The following is a 21225-nucleotide window of genomic DNA, read 5'->3' as shown; positions in this document are numbered from 1 at the left end:
AGACAGGGGAGCTTCCAGCTTCCCACTTGCCATCCACAGATGGTCCTTTGGGCAGGATCACAGACATTGCAGACGCAGCAGCCTTATCTAGCACTAGAGCCACCCCACAGGCCTCAGCTCGGTGGGGAAAAACAGAGAAAGAAGGCGAGAAAAAGAGGAGGAGAGCTGAATAGGGGGCAGGACGGTGGGAAGCGCAGAGAAGTAGGGAGGGAAGGAAGAAAGCGGAAAAAAAAGGAGGAGAAAGGGGAGGAGAAGAAAGGCAAGGGGCGAAGCGAGGACCGAGCGAGGAGGAGGCGAGAGGCCGGGGAGGAGACGAGGGTGGCAGCTCGTCAGAGAGCGAAGGGACGGGACTCGGCGCCCCGCGGGCCATGCACCTCCTGGCCACGGCGCTGGCCGCGCTACTGGCCACCGCCCCGGCCCCAGGTAAGCGGCGCGGCGGGCGCGCAGCGGCCCCAGGGGCGGGACCGGCTGCGGCAGCCCCCGCGGGCGGGCTGGGACAGGGGCAGCGGCAGCCCCCGCGGGCGGGCTGGGACAGGGGCAGCGGCAGCCCTCGCGGGCGGGCTGGGACAGGGGCAGCGGCAGCCCCCGCGGGCGGGCTGGGACAGGGGCGGGCTGGGACAGGGGCAGCGGCAGCCCCCGCGGCCGCCTGCAGGAGCCCAGGCTCCACCTCGGGCTGCCGCTGCCCCTTCGCACCGCGGAGCAGGGTCGGCGGCGCCCATGGCTCGGGCCCCGGGCTTAGCGAGAGGCGGGGACCGCCGCCCCTCGCCCCCCGGTGCCGCCGGGCCCTTCCCCGCCGCCCCCCGCACCCCTCTCTGCTGCCGCCTCTCCGGGCTCCCGGCAGCAGCGTTTCTGCACCGCCATCTGATCCACAACTGCCTTGAAAGAAAGCCCTTCCCACGCAGAAGTTTATGACAATGCGTCCGCCGCCACCGTCTCTGCCAGGCGGGACGGCGTGGAGCTGCACCGTGTAACTGCAGGCAGAGCTCCGGGAAAGGGGGATCGGGCATTGGTGTTTGTACAGGTGTCTCCATCCCACAGGCATTCGGTGGAAACGGAACCTCTTTCATTGAAGACCTTTGTACTCTAAATCAAAGGTGCATTGGCCAGCGTCGTGTCCTAAAGCTGCAAAATGGGCACAGTCAACGGATTTGAACTTCATGGTGCAGGGAGGACTAGAGAGGTGGGGAAGCCCTGCTCCTTCTAATTATAGAGTTGAATTTGAATGTTCAACCCAAAAGGGCAGGAGATGGTGGAGGCAGGGATTTGGTTCAAGTCCATTTCTAGTCAATGCAAAAGCTCTTTGAGAAGGAGTGCCTGGCTTGTGAAACTTGCAGACAGATCTGTTCAAGTAAAAACAGCTGGTTGCTTTTGGTGCTCTTGCTAGCCAGCTCCTAATTATTTTCATTTAAAGAAAGCGCCCTGCTTCTTTCTAGCTCATCTGCTATTCTTACTTTATAATTGTAGAGAAGTCAAAATAAAGCAGGCTTTGACAGTAACATTGTTTCTCAGAACAAACTACAACACATAAAAGCCATCCCATATGCTTCTGGTCATGCAAGTTTGAGACCAGAAGGTAGCTACTCTGGTGTAGTCTCTCTAGCCCCTTAGCTAACAGCTAATACTTGGAACTGAACTGGTGTAAGCAGAAATTTTAGTTTAGGATTCTTCAAAGCAGAGTTCAGTCAGCAGTAACCTTCCTTGACTCCTAACAGGCCAGTGAGACATGCAGGTGGAGGGTACCAAAGAAACAAAGAGCTAAAACATAGGGATGTGGGCAACTAAGTGATCTGGTTGGAAATAGCAGAGAGGCATTTAATGATTAAGCACACTGCAGGAGAATCCTCAAGTCTTTGACTCGCTCTCCTCACTTTTTCTATAAAGCAGAAAGCAAGACTAAGACTCTTGTGGTGAGCTCCACCTGGGCTGCTACAAGAGCTGCACCTCAGCAGGAGAAGAAAAACAGTGATTCCTCACTTGAAGCATCAATCTGAAGTCTAGAAGTTCAGTGCTCTGTTGACATACAAGTTGTGGAGGAATCTCCTGCCTTGGCAAGAAGCCCATTACAAGGGTAAACCTGATGTTGGGGTGAATCCAGTGCCTGCTAAAGACAGGAGGAACATTTCCACTGGTGACTGGGAACCCTGAATGAGGTTTTTTACTTTTCACTTAAGAGGTAAATGACCTCTTTCCTCCAAAATCCACCACTGTTCCTACTGCAATGGCAGTGGGAGGATAACATTAAATGGACACTTTTGTTTGTTTGTTTTATATAAAGCATTACCCGACTCTGTTCAATGTAAGATCAGGTGATAGAAAAAGCATCACGAAATTTCCAAAACTCTTATATAATCATACAGATAGGAGCCATGAAAGTAAGACAGGTTCCCACTGATCAGACAACACAAAGGTTACAAAATTTGATATTTCCTTACAAAAATGCATGTCCCCAGAGGAAAAGTATGAGCCTTGGCTATAAAATAGCAATGTTTATATGGGTGTAAACAGACAGAAAGAGATCAGAGACTCCACATACAATGCTTCTTTATCTTCTTGCAGAGGCTTCCATCATCACCATATCTGAGTTCTCTGTATTTTCTCTTGGGTACTTTTTGGCACTGTGTTCCACCTAGTTTTGAATAAAGCAATGATTCTTTTGCCTTTTCTTTTGTGACTCTATTCCACAATTAATCCTAGCCAGCTTCAAACAGGAAGTTCACATGTCAGGAAAATGACATAATTGTTTTTCTTTGGAGTTTTCATGGTGTTCATAATTTCAGTAGAAAAATGTAGAGGTTTTCATTTACCAAACCACATTTTTATAAATGATTTATTAAACATTTATAGCCTAAGTAATTATTAGAATCACCAAAAGTGCTGAAATTCTTAAACTTTATTTACTGAGAAGCACAACCTTCAAAATTTAACCTTTGATGGCAGAGGCAGCCATCTTATCTTCACATCAGCCTGTAGAGCACCAAGGTCAGCTAACTCCAGCAAATAATAAAGTTTAATTCCTGGAAAGCTTTTGGTGTTATTCAGCCTTAATTTTAAAATTTAACATCTTGTTCTAGTTGTGTGCTTTCTACGATCCAAAATAATCTCTTGCTTTGGCACTTACATGAATTACACACACAAACATCATGCACAGAAAATTATATCAACAATCAAGGCTGTGCTTAGCTGTTGTTTCTTAAAGAAAATTTTTAAACCTACTTTTGTTATACAACTTATTTTCTTCTTCACAAAGAAAATATAATGTTTACTTGGGGAAAAAAGACATAATTCAACAGAGCTTTCTGTTGAAATGGCCCAAAATAATTATTATACTATTAATTTTCAGCTGCAATATAACTTCTTTAATTTAGTGTATTTACTTGAAGAAGGTGATAAAATTCACCATCTATCTCATGGCTTCACTGGGACTGTAAAAACAGTGTCTTTTGCCTCCATTACTCCTTCAGAAATAGAATGGAAATACTTTACTTGCTAATTTTGAAGATAAATACATGTTTGTGTTTCAGAAGCTGATGTCAGACAAGAGTCTGCCAAATGCTCATTCTCTTTGTTAAAATGTTCCTAGCTGATGTGCTGGAAAAGTGTCCAGAAGTGAAAAAATCATTCTCCCAGAGTTGCAATTCTCATTAGTATTTGAGTACAGTATATTCACATAACAGGAAGCTCAACATTCAGATTTTAGATAACATTTCATGCCTTGCAGAATGCATTGTAAGCAGTGCTTGCTCACTGTTGATATACAGTTCCTTCTCTAGTGGATGCTGTCAGACCAGTAGGTTACACATTACAAGTCATTTAGGGAACATATTACCACGATATACCATTGGTTAAAAATAGATCAGTCTCTGGCACGACTAAGAATAGTCTTAATGTAGGAAAACAAGAAGGAAACAAAATGAATGTTGATTCCCATGCCTCAGAAAATCAATTCAGCATAAATCAGGTCAGGAAAGAAAAATCTTCCTCTAATGAGCTGCTATGGACTTCTTTCAGTCTTCATCTATACTGTAGTTAGACAGTAGTTAGAACTAAAGCAGAGACAAACAGCTGGTCATGATAAAGAACAGAAAAACAATAGTCAGAAATGAATAGAACAATGGAATAATCATTTGTCCCAATATAATCTCATGTCAAATTTTGTCATGCAAATTATATCAGATTAAAATAAATTCGTAGTCAGAAGAACTAACCAGACAGATTTAATCCAGGCTTGAGATGACCATTTGATTATGACAAAGAGAATATTACTTAAAGCAGAAGACATGGGGAACTTTAAAGTGAGGAGCTGGTTATGGGTATGTAGAGAGCTCAGCAGTCTTTCACTGATCATGCGGAATGGTATCATGTAGGTTTGGTATCATGTAAGGTTGACGTCTAAAAGAAGTAGAAAGAAGTATGCATGTTGAAATTATCTGTCTGTGTCAAGTTGTCATAAGACTGGGTTTGCTTAAAGGAAAAGCTGAGGAGCAAGTTACAAAAGTGGAGCAGAACTTAGTGAAGCAAAGTCACATACTTGGAGACTTGTGAGAATTTCTTTGATACACTAGAAACTGAATCACAAATGACAAAGAAGGATAAATGCCCAAGGATGTTATTTAATTATAAACTGACACATAATCATGTGTGAAAATACCATGAAAAAGAGCAACATAATTCTGGGATGTACCAGGCAGTGTGTATCCCTGTCAAATCATGGGAGTACCATGACTATTGCACAGGATATCGGAGAGCTTCTTTCTACTTACATGCTGGGAAAGGTTATGGTGCTGTTGTGTCCGTATGGAGAATTCTTATGATCTTTTCTTTCTTTTGCAGATGTTTGCAAGGCTTTAAATGTGACAGTCGCTCCAGGACCAACAGTGCAATACTTTCAGGGTGATAATGCTACCCTTTACTGCCACATTTCTCAAAAGAGAAAGACAGACAATTTGCTGGCTGTACGGTGGGTCTTCGCTGCATCACCTACCCAGGAGTATCTGATGATCAAAATGACAAAGTTTGGGTCTGTCCAGTATTATGGAAATTATACTCATCATTACCATAAGCAAAGACTTCATCTTCTTAAAGAGAAAAATGGAACTATGTACAAATTTCTTATTCTAAGCCTCCAGCAAACAGATCAAGGACATTATATATGCAAAGTCCAGGAAATTGGCAAACATAGGAATAAGTGGACAGCATGGTCAAATGGCACAGCAGCTACTGAAATAAGAGGTGGGGAACTACTAATTTCAATTTTAGCATCTTTCTAGTTCCATGATCTCTTTTTCCTTTTCTTGCAAGTTCAAAAATAAGACGTTTGAAGTTATTTTAGATGTTATTTGTGGATATGAGAAGAAAACCTAATATTCAACTTCTCTACTTATACGTTACAAGTGTAACATTGTTAGGCCCATAATAAAATGTAGGCAAGTGAGAAGACTGAAGGTTTGTAGAAGATAGCCTATTTATTTTGTCTTTCACCAGAATGTTAGCAATTAAAACTCCTTTACATTCAGCTACAGGTCTACAACTTTGCTAGTGGGAATAAACAAATGCCATTATTATTTAAGTACAAAGAGACAGAAACAGGGAGAACTTATTTGCTGAAGAATATCCAATGGGTCAGCCAGAAATAGAAGCATTATATTTTAGATCTATGTTTTCTCTCAGTGTTTTCATTGCTTTTAGTTCTAGTCTAGCAGCAGTTGGTAAGTATCATTTCTAGCATCACTTCTGTGCTTTTGTTTATGTCACTTGTAGCCAGGAAGCAGAGCTAGAAAAACAGTGACCATCCTGCTGGTAGTGAACTTCAGATAAAGAAATAACCAGCAACAAGTGAGGGTTTTGAATGAAGTTGGAAATGAGCCTTCTCTCTGGGATGAGTCAGCTCAAGTGTACCACCACCATGCTCACACTTTCAGAGACGGGTGAAACTGGATTTAGAGAACCTACTCCTTTGAAGAGGTGGTTGAGCTGAGCAGTTGTGCCATTAGCATCAGCTGACAAAACAACGTGTGGCTTGATAAACAGAAAAGTTGATTTCCCACAGAGCCAACTCTAAAGATAATGTGAAAAATCAAGGGTGACTGTTTGGTCTGTGAGTCTGGAAATTCAAGAGGCTCAGACAGCAATCACAGATAAAACTTGCTGGAGGAAACTGTACTTTATCAAGTTTCTGCCATTCTTGTTCGTGCTGAATTTATGCTTAGACCTCAAAGGTTTTTCCTGTAGCTGGGAAACCCTAATCACACTTATCTACCTTATCTCAGAATCACAGAATCTTAAGGGCTGGAAGGGACCTTGGAAGATCGTCCAGTCCAATACCCCTGCCAGAGCACGACCACCTAGAGTAGGTGACACAGGAACTTGTCCAGCTGGGTTTTGAATGTCTTCAGAGAAGTAGACTCCACAACCCATCTAGGCAGTCCGTTCCAGTCACTCTCACAGTGAAGAAGTTTTTCCTTATGTTTTTTTTGAACCTCTTATGTTCCAGCCCCTTTACCCTGTGTCATTGTACATCACTGAGAACAGCCTGGCTCCATCCTCCTGACACCCACCCTTTACATATTTGTAAACACTAATGAGGTCACCCCTCTGCCTCCTCCAAGCTGAAGAGCCCCAGCTCCCTCAACCTTTCATCATAAGGGAGATGCTCCACTTCCTTAATCATCTTTGTGGCCCTGCTCTGAACTCTCTCCAGCAGCTTCCTGTCCTGAAACAGAACTGGATACAATATTCCAGATGTGGTGTCATTAGGGCTGAGTAGAGGGGGAGGTGAACCTCTCTTGACCTACTGCTCACAGCCATTCTAATACATCCCAGGACGCCTTTGCCTTTCTTGGCCACAAGGGCCATTGCTTATGTTTTGGTGAATCCTGTCCCTCCTTTGAAATCAATTTTGGTGTGAGGGGATGCCACTTGTTACAGACCTTTTTAAATGGATTTGAACATGTTTATGTAGTCTTAAACTAGAGCACATTCCCTCAATGCCGGCTTCATTGGTGTCATTCAGGTTTCTATATTACTTTTAGATTTTAAATACATCAGAGAGAGAAATATGACAGTAAAAAAATAATCTTTAACTATATGATCTCACAGGTATCACAAGCTTTCACTTTGATCTACCAGTAGTTTGAGAAAAAAGATTGGAAAAATGCAGTATAACAAGAGATAAGAGCAGTTTCATATTGTCCAGTAATGTTTAAATCCTTGAGAAATTAACATGGCATTAGCATAATGGAATTAGCTGATTATTACTAGCAATGATGAAAGACACGATCCAAAGCTGAAGTTCTGTTTGGATTAATAGCTAAGACCATGGATCAATTTTAAACAAGCAAGAAAATCCTAGTCTAGACTCTTTGGTCTTATTGAGCATGCAAATTTCATAATTAATGTGAGGTTTCCTCTGCTTCCTGGTTGTAAAGAGTCAGAAATATAAATAATGACAGAGCAGAACCCAAGCCAACACAGGAACCCTCACCTATCTCCAATATAGAATTGCTCACCCCTCCAAAACTCAGACCCCAGCTTTGTACGCTAATCACATTTCTTGTGCACAGAAAAGCACAGAACCTGCACTTAAAGGAAAACTTTGGATTTCATTAGACCCCTACATACAAATCACGAGAGCAATCAGTACCATGGGTCAGAAATATAATCCTGAAGTCAAATGTCATCTGTAACCCATAACCTGGTATCCTAAAGAAATCAAAGCCTACGTGATCACACCATCAACTAGTCTGCATGATTTTAGTAACAGTCTTAAAGGTCATAGAATTGTTTTGGTTGGAAAAGACCTTTGAGTCCAACTGTTAACCCAGAACTGCCACTTCCACCACTAAACCATGCCCCTAAGTGCCACCATCTGTGTGTCTTGTGAATGTGTCAGCAGCTGAAAGAGTGTTTTCTCATTCAGTGAATGACTGAATTTCTTAAATGCCCATAGTGAAACGTGGATTTGTCAGGAGTGCTTGGAAGGGGAATGACATGTTCCAGCTAAATGGCAGCAGAAAAAAAGCACTATGAAATATTGTTAGACCTACTGTCATACCACTTGACATAAAAACTCACTCTGCATCTTTCATAGCTGCTCAAGCTAACCATAACACAGAAACCTCTCATTGCTCTTCCTAGCTAAAGCGTGGACTTCAGATCAACTTCGTTATTGCAAAGAAGGAAAACTGTAACTCTTCTATTCAGCTCTTAAGTACTATTTTTTGCCTTGATTTTTAGTGTGATTTATGAATGTATAATCAGGATTGGGAACTGAGACTCGTGACTTCATCTTTCTCACGCTGTCTGTATTGCTTCTCTCTGCATCAAATGTAACCCAAAGCAGAGCAGGAAACCAGAGACAAGGGAGGAAGGCAGGCCCACCTGTAGACTAAACATACCCACAGTACGCCCTGTGGGGATTTGATGTAGACATCATCATTGCCCCAGCCCACCAAAAAACTATTTATTTCAATTCTATATCCAGATTAAAGATACTAAAAGACATCTGAAAAGTGGCATATCTTTAAATGCCATAGAATTTGTTTTACTTGTAAAAGCCTCTTTTCTGGAAACAAAGTACTGCCTTAGCTAGCATTCAATTAATGCACTGTGAGTGTACAGGACATGCTACAAATGAGAGGGAAGGCAACTTACTTCAGAGTGGTGATAACGTCTCCAGTTTCCCCAAAGGTATTTTGAAATTGTGCATTTCAAGAATATTTTTTCCAAATACATTTTGTAATTTATATTATGAACACTTACACTTTTTATTGCAAAGGGATTTACTTATGTTACAGTTAAATCCAGAATGCAACAAAAGGAGTAATACAGATTGCATGGAACAGTTGGATACTTAAATTGTACTGCTTGTGCTTTATCAAATATGGTAACAATGTTCCAACACAATACAGTTGCTGTCTTGTCTAACATTTGTTCCAGTTAATATGTCTGCAGTTATGCCCAAAGTACTGGGCACTTTTCATATATCACACATCAACTGATTACAGAAGTGGCCTTTAGGTCCCTTTTTCTGTTCATACAGGAAAAGGACGTCACTGTGTAAGACAAATTTCCAGAGGGAATGGAAAAGGATCATTCTACTACATCAAAATCTGACTTGCCCTTGAGGCAGAAAAATACCCGGAGCAGTTCAGTACATAGCCTTGGTCAGCCACCAAGCATAGAACTATTCAAAGCAAAAGACTGTAGCAGATTATGGCTGGGTCTGTAGTGTCTACTACTTTTACTTTTTATTCAGATTTTGTGATTTCCTAGCAAGTTTGCAGGTATGAATTTGTGTAATCAATTAAGAAGTTGCAAATGCATTTTTATGTAACACATAAATTTATACAGATACACTTATCTGAGTTGTGGAAAAACAACAAAGTTCCAAGCTATAGTTCCTTGATGTGTAATGATGTGAGTTAAAAATTTAGCTCATATCTGGCTTCTTCTTTAGGGACAGGTTACATTTCTTCAGAAAAGGAGCCTCATCTGATGAAGATGATGGACTCGTGTCAACTACAGCAACTTTGTAGTCTTTTCAGAAGGTGCAGCGAAAATGTGACCTATTACAGTTTGCCTCTTTAGGTGTAGTGAACAGAAGACATCAAATATGATTTATAAAAGGGCTACTGTTAATCTTGGTAATCAAACCAAAAGAAATCCATGTCCTTATGTTGCCAAGAAGCATCTGCTACTGCAGACATGCAATGTTTTCCCTCTAAGCTAAGGTGAACCTTTTCCCCTTTCCCTTATCTTGTCAAAGGTACGTGTTCTTTTCCTGGGCTTGTATGATCAATGTCAGCCAAAAACCAAGTTAGCTATCTTCATTGTAGTACAGAATACACCAGAAAACAGTTTATTTGAGGAAAAAAACCCATCAGAATGATGGTTCTCAGAACAATATGTAGCCCCTCTAAGCCATCACTTACATCTGGGTAAACCCTGAAGCCTGCTATGCGAGGTACTACACAACTATTAAGAAGAGCAATGCATGTTACACATGGTTACCTGTTGTATGTTACAAATGGACTGAATGTAGGAGGACAAATGTAGAGAATTAGGCAGTCCAACTGTAATACTGTTGGCATGGACAACACAAACAAGTAGAGATGATTGTAACAATCTGTTTTGTTGGGAAGTTTGTGTCAGAGTTTCCCATAGAATAGAATGAGTTCTATTAAGTATTAGTGGCATGTGGTGTTTTCTAACAGTAAAAATGACACAGGAATGCAAGATTTTTTTTTTCCCCTCAAAAATGAACAAAAGCCCTTTTTTGTTTTTCAGAGGAGATATTCTAAAATACTTGCCAAAATCTATCTGTGATGTTTTCTTGTGACAAATGAGTAGATTTGTTAAAATACTCAGGATAACCTTCCCATCACAAATAAACGGAAGATTGAATTAGTTCTGAAAGCAGGTCTGTGTCCATTGAGTTAGCCCCACACCTCACAACCCTACAGGATACTCCTTAATGAATTTGCTTTCCAGTAAGATACTTGTTCTTTAATAATTTGCCATATTAATCTCTCTTGGAGGTTCAGATGTCATTAGCAATCTGGAGGACATCATGAGCTTCCTGTACCTTTGTACCTTTTCTGCTAGCAGAAAGAAAAGAATGGATTAACATAAATGACATAATCTAATCTTACGTTATCCAAAAAATCATCATGCATAAACAGTCTGGCTGAGGAGAACAGAGGGTTTTGAATAGCAATCCATCAGTCAGAGCATTTGATTTCTAGTGCTAAGTTGTACAGCTGTTATGATACTGACATTCATACATTTCCCCAGAGCTCTATAGTCTGCTCCTCCTTCTGAAACAGGACTATACCATGCAAACTCTGCAGCTATCTTTCCTCTTGAGTTGGAACATAGTCATTCAGTCAGCCCCTTTTCTAGGCTATAAAGGTGAGCTGGTACAGCCTGTGGTCGTGCAGTCTTTCTTCAAAGGAAAAAAGTCCCACCCATAAGCAAGGAAATTATGCTATCTGAGAACTTAAGCTGCTACAGCACTCAGCAGTCAATGGCCATTGGTACAGCAGTGTCAGAGAAGTTCACATTAGTTAAGAAGTTCAGCCTAATCTGTTCCCACATCCAAGCCAAGATACTGAGGGTAAGCAAATGCATTCTGCTTTCCAGCTTAGACATGCAATTTCTGATGTGTTTGGACATGCTTCAGAAAGTCCATGAATGCCTGGATGGTTTGTTTTTTTTTCATATAGGCAGGTATCATATCCATATATCTTCAAAAGGCAGAGCATAGGAGAAAACTTTTGAGGGAAGTAAGAGGGAAAATAACTCACAAGCTCAATGTGTTATTTGGGTGCTGTTGTAGGAACTGATAGTTCAGTCTGCCAAGGGACGTCTACAAGATTTTTAGAAGGAATGCAAGTTAGACAAAAACAGGGGCCTACAGAGTCAGTGCTTAATCTAAGGCAACACTATCGTGTTGGCAGAGCTAACTTCAGTGCCAAGCATTGCAAGAACGACGTTCTTGTTTTTTAAAAACAAGATGTGTCTAATGTGGCTGTCTCCAAGTCAGTTCTCAGGACACCTTCAGAGCTGTGTCCATCAGTAAAGCGACTGCTCTTCCAGTTTAATAAATTGGGAAAATAAATTCTCATCTCTTAAGCAAAAGTTGTTCACCTTCCCTCTCAGAAGTAGCCTGTTTTGGGACAGAAATGCAGCCCTAAAGGTGTAAGTCCTGGGTAACTGAGAACACAGAGTTGGAGAAAAACCAGCTACATACAGCATTAACAGCAGCTTTTTTTTTTCCTGGGACACTCAGACCACCACAAAGCCATTACAGACCTTACAAGCACATGGCCACCCTTTTCTAAGGCCTAGGTTCTTCACCTCATTTAACTTTCAATTGAAGTGCCACACGTGCTGCACATTGCATCTTACCAGAATAAGATGACAATAGGGATGCATTCTCAAGCCATATAGCACTTCTGGAGGATACCAATCCAGATAAGATTTGCTGTAAGACATTTTTGTAATACTGTTTTATAACTGAAGTGTTTCATTGAAAGGTAATTATCTTGTGAGATGAAGCAAGATCTTGGTGCACTGAAGTCTAAGGCAGAACTATACTTCAGGAGGTCTCAACTTTTTATGCTATACATTTTCACTTCTTATCATTTCATCTTTGTTTTTTTTTCAGTGATTTCATCAAAATCTTCTGATGATCCCACTTTTAAGAAAACCCATGAAACTTGGAAGTTTTTTGAAGGTAAAGATACATCTAACTGCTACTGGTTCTATACAAGATGTTTATTTAGTCCAGTGCTACAGAACAACTAAAGTGCCCTAATCTGGATGAATTTTTGTAGTTCGTGTGCAAACTCAGGCCTTCCCTGAGAAACCATCCCCCAGAGTACAAGGTGTGCTGGGGAAAAGAGAATGGAAAGCTCCAGCTTGAATTTCTCATCTGTTTGTTATGGTCAATGGGAAAATAACCTATGCTTGGCTCATCACACAATGCAAATGCAGCCCCTTATCCAGGAAGGTGCTGAGCATGTCTGAAGAGGCACCAAGCACTCTGCACTCCCACTAGCCTTAGAAACTGCTCACTGAACATGCTCTGCACTGCAAGAGCAACTTAAAGCTCCCTTGATTTTCAAGGTAATCAGTTTTTTATCTGTAGGTTAGTGGGCAGCTCTTTGAGGAGACTGGAATCCAGAATGTACAGGCAGTTGGGATTCCCTCCTCCCACCCCAATGCAAAGTGCCAGTGAAGAACCAGCATAGCATTTGCAGCTGCTGCTGCCTGCCAGGCAGGAAGGCTGCTTGCAGGATGGCCTTGATTCTGTGGAGAGCCTTGCTGTTTAAACCACAGCTTACAAACTATATTGTTGTACTGTGTAAGGGGAATGAAGCAGAGAACTGCAGGTCAGGGGTCTAGGTCCAGCAACGCTATTTTCTACAAGAATACTTGACCTCTGAGGCTTAATTTCCTCTCTGTGAAGCAGGAAAGAAGCCAAAATATCCACCTAAAGATACTTCTGGATATTAATGGGTAGAGCATCCTTAAAGTACTCTAAATAGAGTTGTAGTAAAAGGAGAAATAAGTCATTAAAGATTTCTTTTCCTTCAGAAAAAAATATTCTGTCTTGATCTGCAATGGTACAACTCATGTCAGCTCCACTGTTATGGCACCTGAATGAGAGTCATAAAGGGAGACTTAGGCTGGAGAATGGAAAAAAACTCAAACAAACAAAAAATCCATCATGAATATTGAAAGCCAGCACTGTCACCAGAAGAAGCAGTCACAGACTTTCTTCCTTCTTCCTCAACCACTCAGCACTCTCCCCACTGGCACTTTTCTTTTTTGTGTTGATTTTTCTTTTTTTTTTTCCCTGTTTTGATTTGGAGGCTTTTTAGGAGAGAGATTGTTTCAAAGAAAAATAAAAGTACAGCTGTTTAAACTGGAAAATAAACCAACTGAAGTTATTTTGGTTTTTGGTTGCTGCAAAAAGAAAAGAAGAAAATGAAAAACCACAAACTAACCCTTTCCTCCCTCCTGAATGTAAGTCTTCTTAGGTGTAGTTACACCTGTTTGCACTTATGGAGACCTGAACCAAATTTTAAACCGAGCAAGATACTATATGAATATTTCAAGAGGGTTGAATTACTCTGAACTGTTAACCTAAAAATTTTGGCCTGGGATCTTTTTAGATCTTATCACTTTTTTCTATCCTGTAAGCACAAAGCGTTACAGCTGCAACACTGACCATCATCTGTGCTTGGCTTTCAGATCTGTATATGTATGCAGTGTTCGTGTGTTCAATAGGAATCATCAGCGTCCTCCTTTTTACACTTGTCATTCTCTGTAAGTCACTTCTGAAAAAGAGGAGATCTACAGGTGAGTGGAATGTCATTCCTGCTGCCTGCAAAGCCCTTACCAAAGAGGGGGAGGTGAGAAGGAGACCTCAGGAAAAGCAGGAAAGAGAAATATCTCCTTGCCTTGATTTTAATAAAAACAAACAAGCAAAAATATTGGTAGAAAAAAGCTTTTCTGCCAACAAAACTAGAACTGAGGCATTTTGCTCCCTTTGAATAGCTATTTCCCTTCAAGTTTGCTTTGGTGTTTTCAAAATCTTTCAGCTTTGCTTAAACATAAATTGAAAGAAGTTCCTACAACCTCCAAAGGTGACCAAGTACTGTAACATTAAATTGCATTCCAAAGAAACTTAGCTAACATTTCACTAGTGACATTTCTGCAGACATTTAGAGGAATTTCAATGCAGTCTTATTCTGTTCTGTTTTCTTTTCCCTTCCTGACTAGCTATCAATATTCTTGTGAGAATGGTGGTTGTAATCTGCACTCTCTCATTTGTAGCACTCTTTGAAATTAACATATCATTTTATCCTTCAGATCTGCCTTTTCATAATAATCTTTCAAGATCAAGTATTACTGTTTTGTTCTTCTCTTCCTCAGAAAGATTTTCTCAAAGTGGTTATACTACATGAAAGCAACCCTTTTGTAATCCAAAATGCTATTTCAGGTCTGTGGAGTAGCCAGTGCAGGCTCTGCCTTCGTTTGGGTTTCAGAATGGTTTGTTTGGAGACACTGTACAACCTGTGAGGATGAGATGCTAGCATGCTTAGTGGCCACCATGTTAGGAAAGAGTGTAAGGACTAAGTATGAAGGTTTCAAAAAAGTTTGGTTAGTGATTTGTCCTGTTGATGACAGGAGAGAATTGTGACTTTTGCCTCTTCAGCACTATGCACACAGCATGAATGAATGACTCAGATACACAAGGGAGAAGACATGTAAACCAAAAATAGACCTATACAAAAGTCCTTGCCTGACCACAAGCACATTTCAGGCCGTGTCTCTGTCTTCCCGGTAGTGCTCTCAGTGGATTGACTCTGATTCTAGCTGAACCCAACAGCTCTGCTTGCTAAGAGGAAGGAGCAAGACTGTTATTCTTCCTGCCTTGTTAAGCAATCACAAAGGTTTTGTGCCAAGGGAGTACCCATACTTAAGTGTATGGGTCATGGCGAGTCATCCTGAAGCCACAAGCACTACACACGCTGATGTATCCTGTTTTTTCTTGAGCAGACATGGGGCTAGATTTTGCTTCTGTTTTTGTTGATTTACACTGGTGTAAGCATAGAAGAAGTTTGGAGAAAAGGTCTCTGTAAGTTGAACCAACACTCATTAAATATTGAGATAGTGTAGAATATGATATAGAATAAGTGTATATAACATAGAAAAAAATAATTTCTTCTGAGTTGCTAAATCCCTTCTTCACTGCTCGAGTATCTGAATAATTGCAGGCTTCACCAAATTTTTATTTAGATTTTGAGCATTATCCAGTAAACACTCACAGCATTAAACTTATGAATTCAATGGAAATATAACAGAATAAAGCTTGGCAGACAGGCAATCAGTATAGAAGAATAAGATTCCCAAGCAAGTCTTCAAGCTAGGACTGCCTGCTTGGAGTATTTTCCCAGAATCACATCAATTGACTTAGCATCCAGTCAAGCGCCAGGGCATTAAAATTTCTGAAGCAGTAGTGGAAGAAGTATCAGTGACAGACACAGTCTCCATCAGCCCTATATAACTTTTTCTTCCCACAGCCTCTGGGCCATGGCAGCGAGCTCAGCTCAGAACCTCAGCCCCAGGGAGCAGTAGTTCCCTGGGAGAAGCTGTTTCCACTCAGCCATAAGGGCATGGAGAGAAAAACAGCCCCCCTCTTTCCTCAAACCTCTTCAGCTCCCTCCAGAGTTACCTTCTAGGGGTTAGGATCTCATCCTGTGAGCCAACAGCAGTGCTCTCTCATTCGGACTGTTAATAATGATGCATCACTCTTCAAAAAGCATTATCTTACCTCCTCTCCATCCTCAACACTTCCTGTCTCCATCCTGGGCTGGAGTAGGCAGATGCTAGTACTCATGTGAAAAGAGCCTGCAGTGAAATCATGAAGTCTATCCTTCCTTAAAAAAAAAGAGAGGGACAGCAAATCAATCTCCCTCTGAATCACTCCAAGCCTCCAGGCAGGTTACATGCACGGGCTTTGCCCATTTTCAGTGAATTGGTTGCTACACTGTCTTCCTCAGATGTGGCGTCATCTGATTCTGCTCTTCCACTTGAAAACAGGTCAAGGGCCCAAGACAAACACAACTATCTTCTTACCTCATCTTGCTGTGCAAATTGCCATCAGAACTTCTCCCTGAATCTCTCTAGTTACCCCACTCCTGTCACAGAGCCACCACCAACTACCCCTTCTCTCCCACCACTCCAGCTTTCTCCCCCAGCTCCTCAGCCCTAGCACCACAAGGAGAATGACATGACATGCCATACCCCACCCCACTGCCACATACAGGGAGTGGAGGCAGACACTCAAGTAAGCATAGGGAGAACTCTGCCCAGTTCTCTACAAAAACAGCCCAGCCTGAGACAAAGAATAGCTCAAATCTGCAAGCTGGGATTTGCAGTAGATGAAGCTGGAGATGATCCCACTGTCTGTGAAACCTGAACAGATCTTGGCTCACCTCTGACACGAGGAGGATAATACTGAATCCAGATCCTCACCAAAGGAGCTCCCTTGGTTTGGTTGGATGGCACTGCAGCTGAGGCTGGCACAGGGCACCTATAGAATGCAGTGGGAAGCAGCACTGGTTGCAGCTGGCAGCTCCTCTGGTTCTGGTAGAAGCCTATGCCTGTTTGTTACAGGAGAACATGAAAGGAGAGGGATGTCTGTGTTGTATTTAACTTCATGTCATGGCCAAAGGATGTATCTTCTTCTCCTTCTGGGAAGTAAGTTGGCATTAGCTTGACCAGAGGAGACAGAGCCTCTCTTCCTGCCTGTATGTCCCCACACCCAGCATGTGGCACAGCTTAGGCAGAGCACAGAAGCCACCAAGCCACAAAAGAGCATCCCAATAACCCTGGCTCCTAAAAGGCTGCAGAGTGAGGAGCTGGCCTTGTTTTGGACTACTGGTTCAAAGGAATATGAAGTAGAAGGATTTAAACAGCTCACATAAACAGCTGTCAGAGGCAGGATAGTGGCTAAACTGGACCTCTGATCCAATCCCAGGAGGCAATTGTTTTATGCTTGAGGCTACAATCTAGCTTACATTAGAAACAGCAGTGGCTCCTGTGGGTGAATGGTTTATTTCAGGCTTTTGGAAATAAATAGAGGCACCACAAGGGAAATAAAAGTCTTCAAAGTAAAATTACTGGCCTGCTGTGCTATTCCTTAGCAAGCTGTCTTTTGGCTGGGCTGACCACTGTAATGTGTGTATCCCAGCACTTCCACAGCAGATTTTTAGTGTTGTTTAATACATTCCCCTCTCTCAAGCCTAGCTATGTCTTTGAGTCAGACTACATTTTAGTGCACAATGTAATGTATAGTGACGATTAGCTCTTCCAGTGTAACAGTCTGGCAACTCTACAATCTCAGCAGTGCCCATTTGTAACTCATAAATTGTGTAGGTGTGAAGCCACATTTTCTTTCTTTTATTTTTTCTTTAACAGTGAAGCATTACCTGGTGAAATGCCCCCAGAACAGGTAGGAGATTACACTTCTCTTTGCTATAACCCAAGGCACAAGTTCTGTTTTTGTTTTGCTATGTATGCTTAAGAAGATGAGTAATGTGTTACAAAATGCCTACAGGAGGACAAAGAAGCCTGTGTTCACAAATCATGATCTGCTCTGCATAAGAGAGATATACTCATGCTAGCTAGCTGTAGGTCCTGTAGGTGCTTCAATGACAAGCCTCTTCCTGAAGCTCTGAAGTACTTTCTAGAAAAGTCTACTTTCATCCCATGTGGCTTTCATCCCAAGTTTCCCAGATGGTAATGACTTAAACCATCCATGTATGTGGAATGAACCACAATGTTTCCCACACTCAGGAATAGGGAATGGGTCTCGAAAGCAGATTTTCAAGGCCCACGGTCCATTCCTAGCTGAAGAATCCAATTGATAGGAAAAATTCTACTTCTGCTGCGGTCATTAGTTACTGTCCCTTTAAATACCACTGACTGCCAAAAGGTTTGGATTGTGTGGTGCTATAAAACTGATTTCTGTTGCATGATTTTCCTGAGATATAAATTTTTCTGTGACTGCAGTAAAAAAGAAAGATGTCAGAAGTATTTTACAAACAAACAAGATTAAAGAGAGGTGCCTTGTAACAACTTAAAACAGCTGCTTCTCAGATTTCAGTGACATAAAACATGTGGTTTTAGCCTTGTAGTTTAATTCTAGTATCACTTGGCATCACAGATACTATTTCTCATGCTATCTTTTTAGATACTGTGATAAATACTTTTTAGATACTATGAGTATCTTTTAAAGATACTACAAGATTCAATGCCAAGTGTAGCATACCCTAGATCCTCAAATAGTGTCATTTTTAGTTCATTCTCCTAGGATTATCCCTACATTCAATTTAACCAACACTTGGATGTACGTGAAATCAGAACAAAGCAACAGAGAGTTCAGGAGAGGCCAGTACAAACTGAAATGTTCATGTTATTCATGGACAGATTTTTGTTCTGTGACCCTGACCAGCCATTGCACCACACTAGGAGATAGCTCAGCAATTTTCATTTTTCCACGGATGTTTTCTGTCTCTGCTTCTTTGTTAGCTGCTGGGACAAAGTTGGGATTACAAAAACAAAACAAAAAAAGAAGGGGGAGGGAGAGGAAGTCAAAGCAGTAGAGAGCACAAGAAGATGAGGAAAATGAGACCTGACTGAAAACATGACTGAAAAAATGGAGCATGTCAGTCAGATAAAAAGATTAATATTACAGAATCTACCTCTCTGGGAGCAGACAATGTGGTGATGCTACTACTGTAAACACTAAACTCAAGAGACTGAATATCAGAGGAGAATCAAGCCAACATGATTTCTTCACTGTAGAATGGAATCTCTAGGAGCAAATGAAATGCATGACTCTGTATGGATGAAAATACATTTTTGTGTGTTTCCATGTGACGAGATATGCTAAAGAAAGCTCCAATCTAACAAATGTATGTCTAAAGTACACTGACTTCAGGGCTTTAAAATTAAATAGCTATGAAAGTGTTACCAGTATAATAATTTTTGTTATGTGTCACACTTCATACCACTTATTTTCTATCCTTCCTTCCATTCTTTTGAATTAATTTCTCTTCACCTGTGCATTCCTTGTCTTGGAACTTAATTTGATTAGACCCAAACCCCAGTGTCTAATTATCCATCAGGACAAACTGATGAACTAATTTGCATGAGATTCCTGCCAGTCAAAATGACTACGTTGTGTAAAATCCAGCCTTGATTAGAGAGTCTCAGCTCCAGCTCCCTCAGTGATATTTCAAATCTCAGAGCAGAATCCAGTTTCAAAATTACATGAACAGTCCAGTGTCTTAGAAATGTCTGTACTCCCACCACAGTAATACCTAAGCGTCTTAAAATATTTCACGTCCTGACATTGTAATGGTGTATTTAATTGGAATGTAAAGCACAAAGGGTTAAGTGATTTACTCCAGGTTTCACAAAATGGCCTTGGTAGAAAAGAAAATTAAATCCAGATTTCCTGAGTTGAACAAAGCAAATGTTTAGGTTTTGGTTTGCTACTTGACCAATAACAAATTAAGGAAAAAATGGAGTTAACCAAAACCCATTTCTTTCCCACATTTTAAAAATAAATACCTAAATAAAAAGTACAGTTATTTTGGGTTTTCCAAACCACCTAATTCCATATTCTGGTGTTTTCTTTAAATATTCTCCTTCTTATTATCTTCCTCGTTACTAGAATGTTTTGTCAGTTTTCAGATGAAAAAATCCCCTGGGGGTGTAGCTATAAAAGAGGATATTTTTTTAAAATTTATTTTTTAAAAAAATTATTTTATCCTGTATTGTCCAGGCCTTCAGTGACTACTCTTCTGGAAACAAATAATTTGAGGTGAAAAAAGTGTTCGCCTTAGAAAGCTGTCTGTCTCATCACCTTGGTTCCATAGTTCCAACAATCTAATGTCATAGCAGCAAATTCTGCCAGACAGAACCAGAACCAAGTATCTGGCACCTTTTCACACAATTCCCCTGTTTGGACAATATCAAAACAGCTCCCAGTTCACTCAGGTGAAATTTTGTCATCCCTCTGTAGACTTTTGACAAGAGGAAATAGATGACAACAGGAAAAGTCACACATCCTTCACTCTAATTAAAGAATAGTAAAGCCAAACGGTAGCAGTTTGCTAGTTCTTGGGACAGCCATGACCTCCAGGGAAACTGCTGTCCTGGTGCCATGATTACTAGACACCTTACACAGTTTTTTTTTTACCTAACTCTTGTATTTTTCTTGCTCTCTAAAAAACTCATTAGATCCTTCAAGAACTGCACGATTTGACACTGTTGAAATAGAAGCCAGGAGGTTGGAGGAGGAGCTGAAGATAAAAAAGTAACTTTCCTTTTAAACTTAGAACAAGACAAGCTCACAAAGAGGCAGTGTTCTGGAGCCAAGGCATCTTTTCTGAGCCTTCTTGTTTGATTTGAGGAGCTCAGTTCTAAGACAGCAAGCACAGTTATTTTAACTCCCAGAATTCATTAACTCTTTGTGGCCCTGGTATTTAAAAGAAAAGCGTAAGCCACAAATACATTTCTCTGTACCTTCACTTTCTCCATGGCAAAGCAGGAATAGAAACTAAAGCAATGAATGATACTGAGCATTTTCATATATTGTGCTTAAAGTATCTATATGAGAATAGTAGTATCTTTAAACGATACACCTGCCTTAATGACCTTGGATTATTAAAACCCAAAACATGATAAAAAATCATTCTTGTCCTTTTTTTTGTGTTCTTTGTGTTTTGCAGTTTGCTGTGTTTGGACAATGGAGCTAGGCAGGACAGTTTCATTTTCTGCTAATTTTAAACGATTCCATGTTTCAATTTTAATATAGAAACAAATGGTTGTTGTGGGATAGGTTCACAGTACTGCAAGCAGACTTTGAATATTTTTTTTAATGCAACACTCAGTTTACATAATTGATGTGATTTATTTATACATCCTCAAAATATTTTACCTTTTAAACATTTAAAAAACTAACATTGGCAGTGAACCTATGTTTTGGACTGAGTGTATGGAACAGAATTTCCATGCATTTTCTGCTCCAGGACAGAATAGACTCCACAGTTTCTCAGACAGGCTGTATAGTTGAAAAAATGCAAGGCCTGAAGCATTTCTAACCCCTTTAAGAGGTTTTTCAACATTTCCCCAGGTGAA

At 40.9% G+C, this 21225-nt stretch overlaps 1 protein-coding gene across 3 annotated transcripts in view; it reads left to right on the top strand.

Moving 5' to 3' along the window:
- The first annotated feature begins 271 nt into the window (after nt 1-271).
- Nucleotides 272-21225, top strand: part of VSTM4 (V-set and transmembrane domain containing 4) — a 37973-nt gene continuing 17019 nt past the window's right edge. For all 3 annotated transcript variants that reach the window (XR_009819185.1, XM_062001297.1, XM_062001298.1), the window contains exons 1-5: nt 272-423; nt 4831-5229; nt 12167-12235; nt 13759-13866; nt 17494-17527. Coding sequence is in view for 2 of the 3 variants with exons in the window: in XM_062001297.1 (XP_061857281.1) it covers nt 369-423; nt 4831-5229; nt 12167-12235; nt 13759-13866; nt 17494-17527 (665 nt within the window). In the remaining variant the exon portion in view is untranslated. The remainder of the gene's footprint in view (nt 424-4830; nt 5230-12166; nt 12236-13758; nt 13867-17493; nt 17528-21225) is intronic.

Source organism: Colius striatus, chromosome 8, assembly GCF_028858725.1.
Source record: "Colius striatus isolate bColStr4 chromosome 8, bColStr4.1.hap1, whole genome shotgun sequence".
Lineage (NCBI taxonomy): Eukaryota > Metazoa > Chordata > Aves > Coliiformes > Coliidae > Colius > Colius striatus.
The sequence above is the reverse complement of the archived record's forward strand: the minus strand, read 5'-3'. Positions and strand labels throughout refer to the sequence as shown.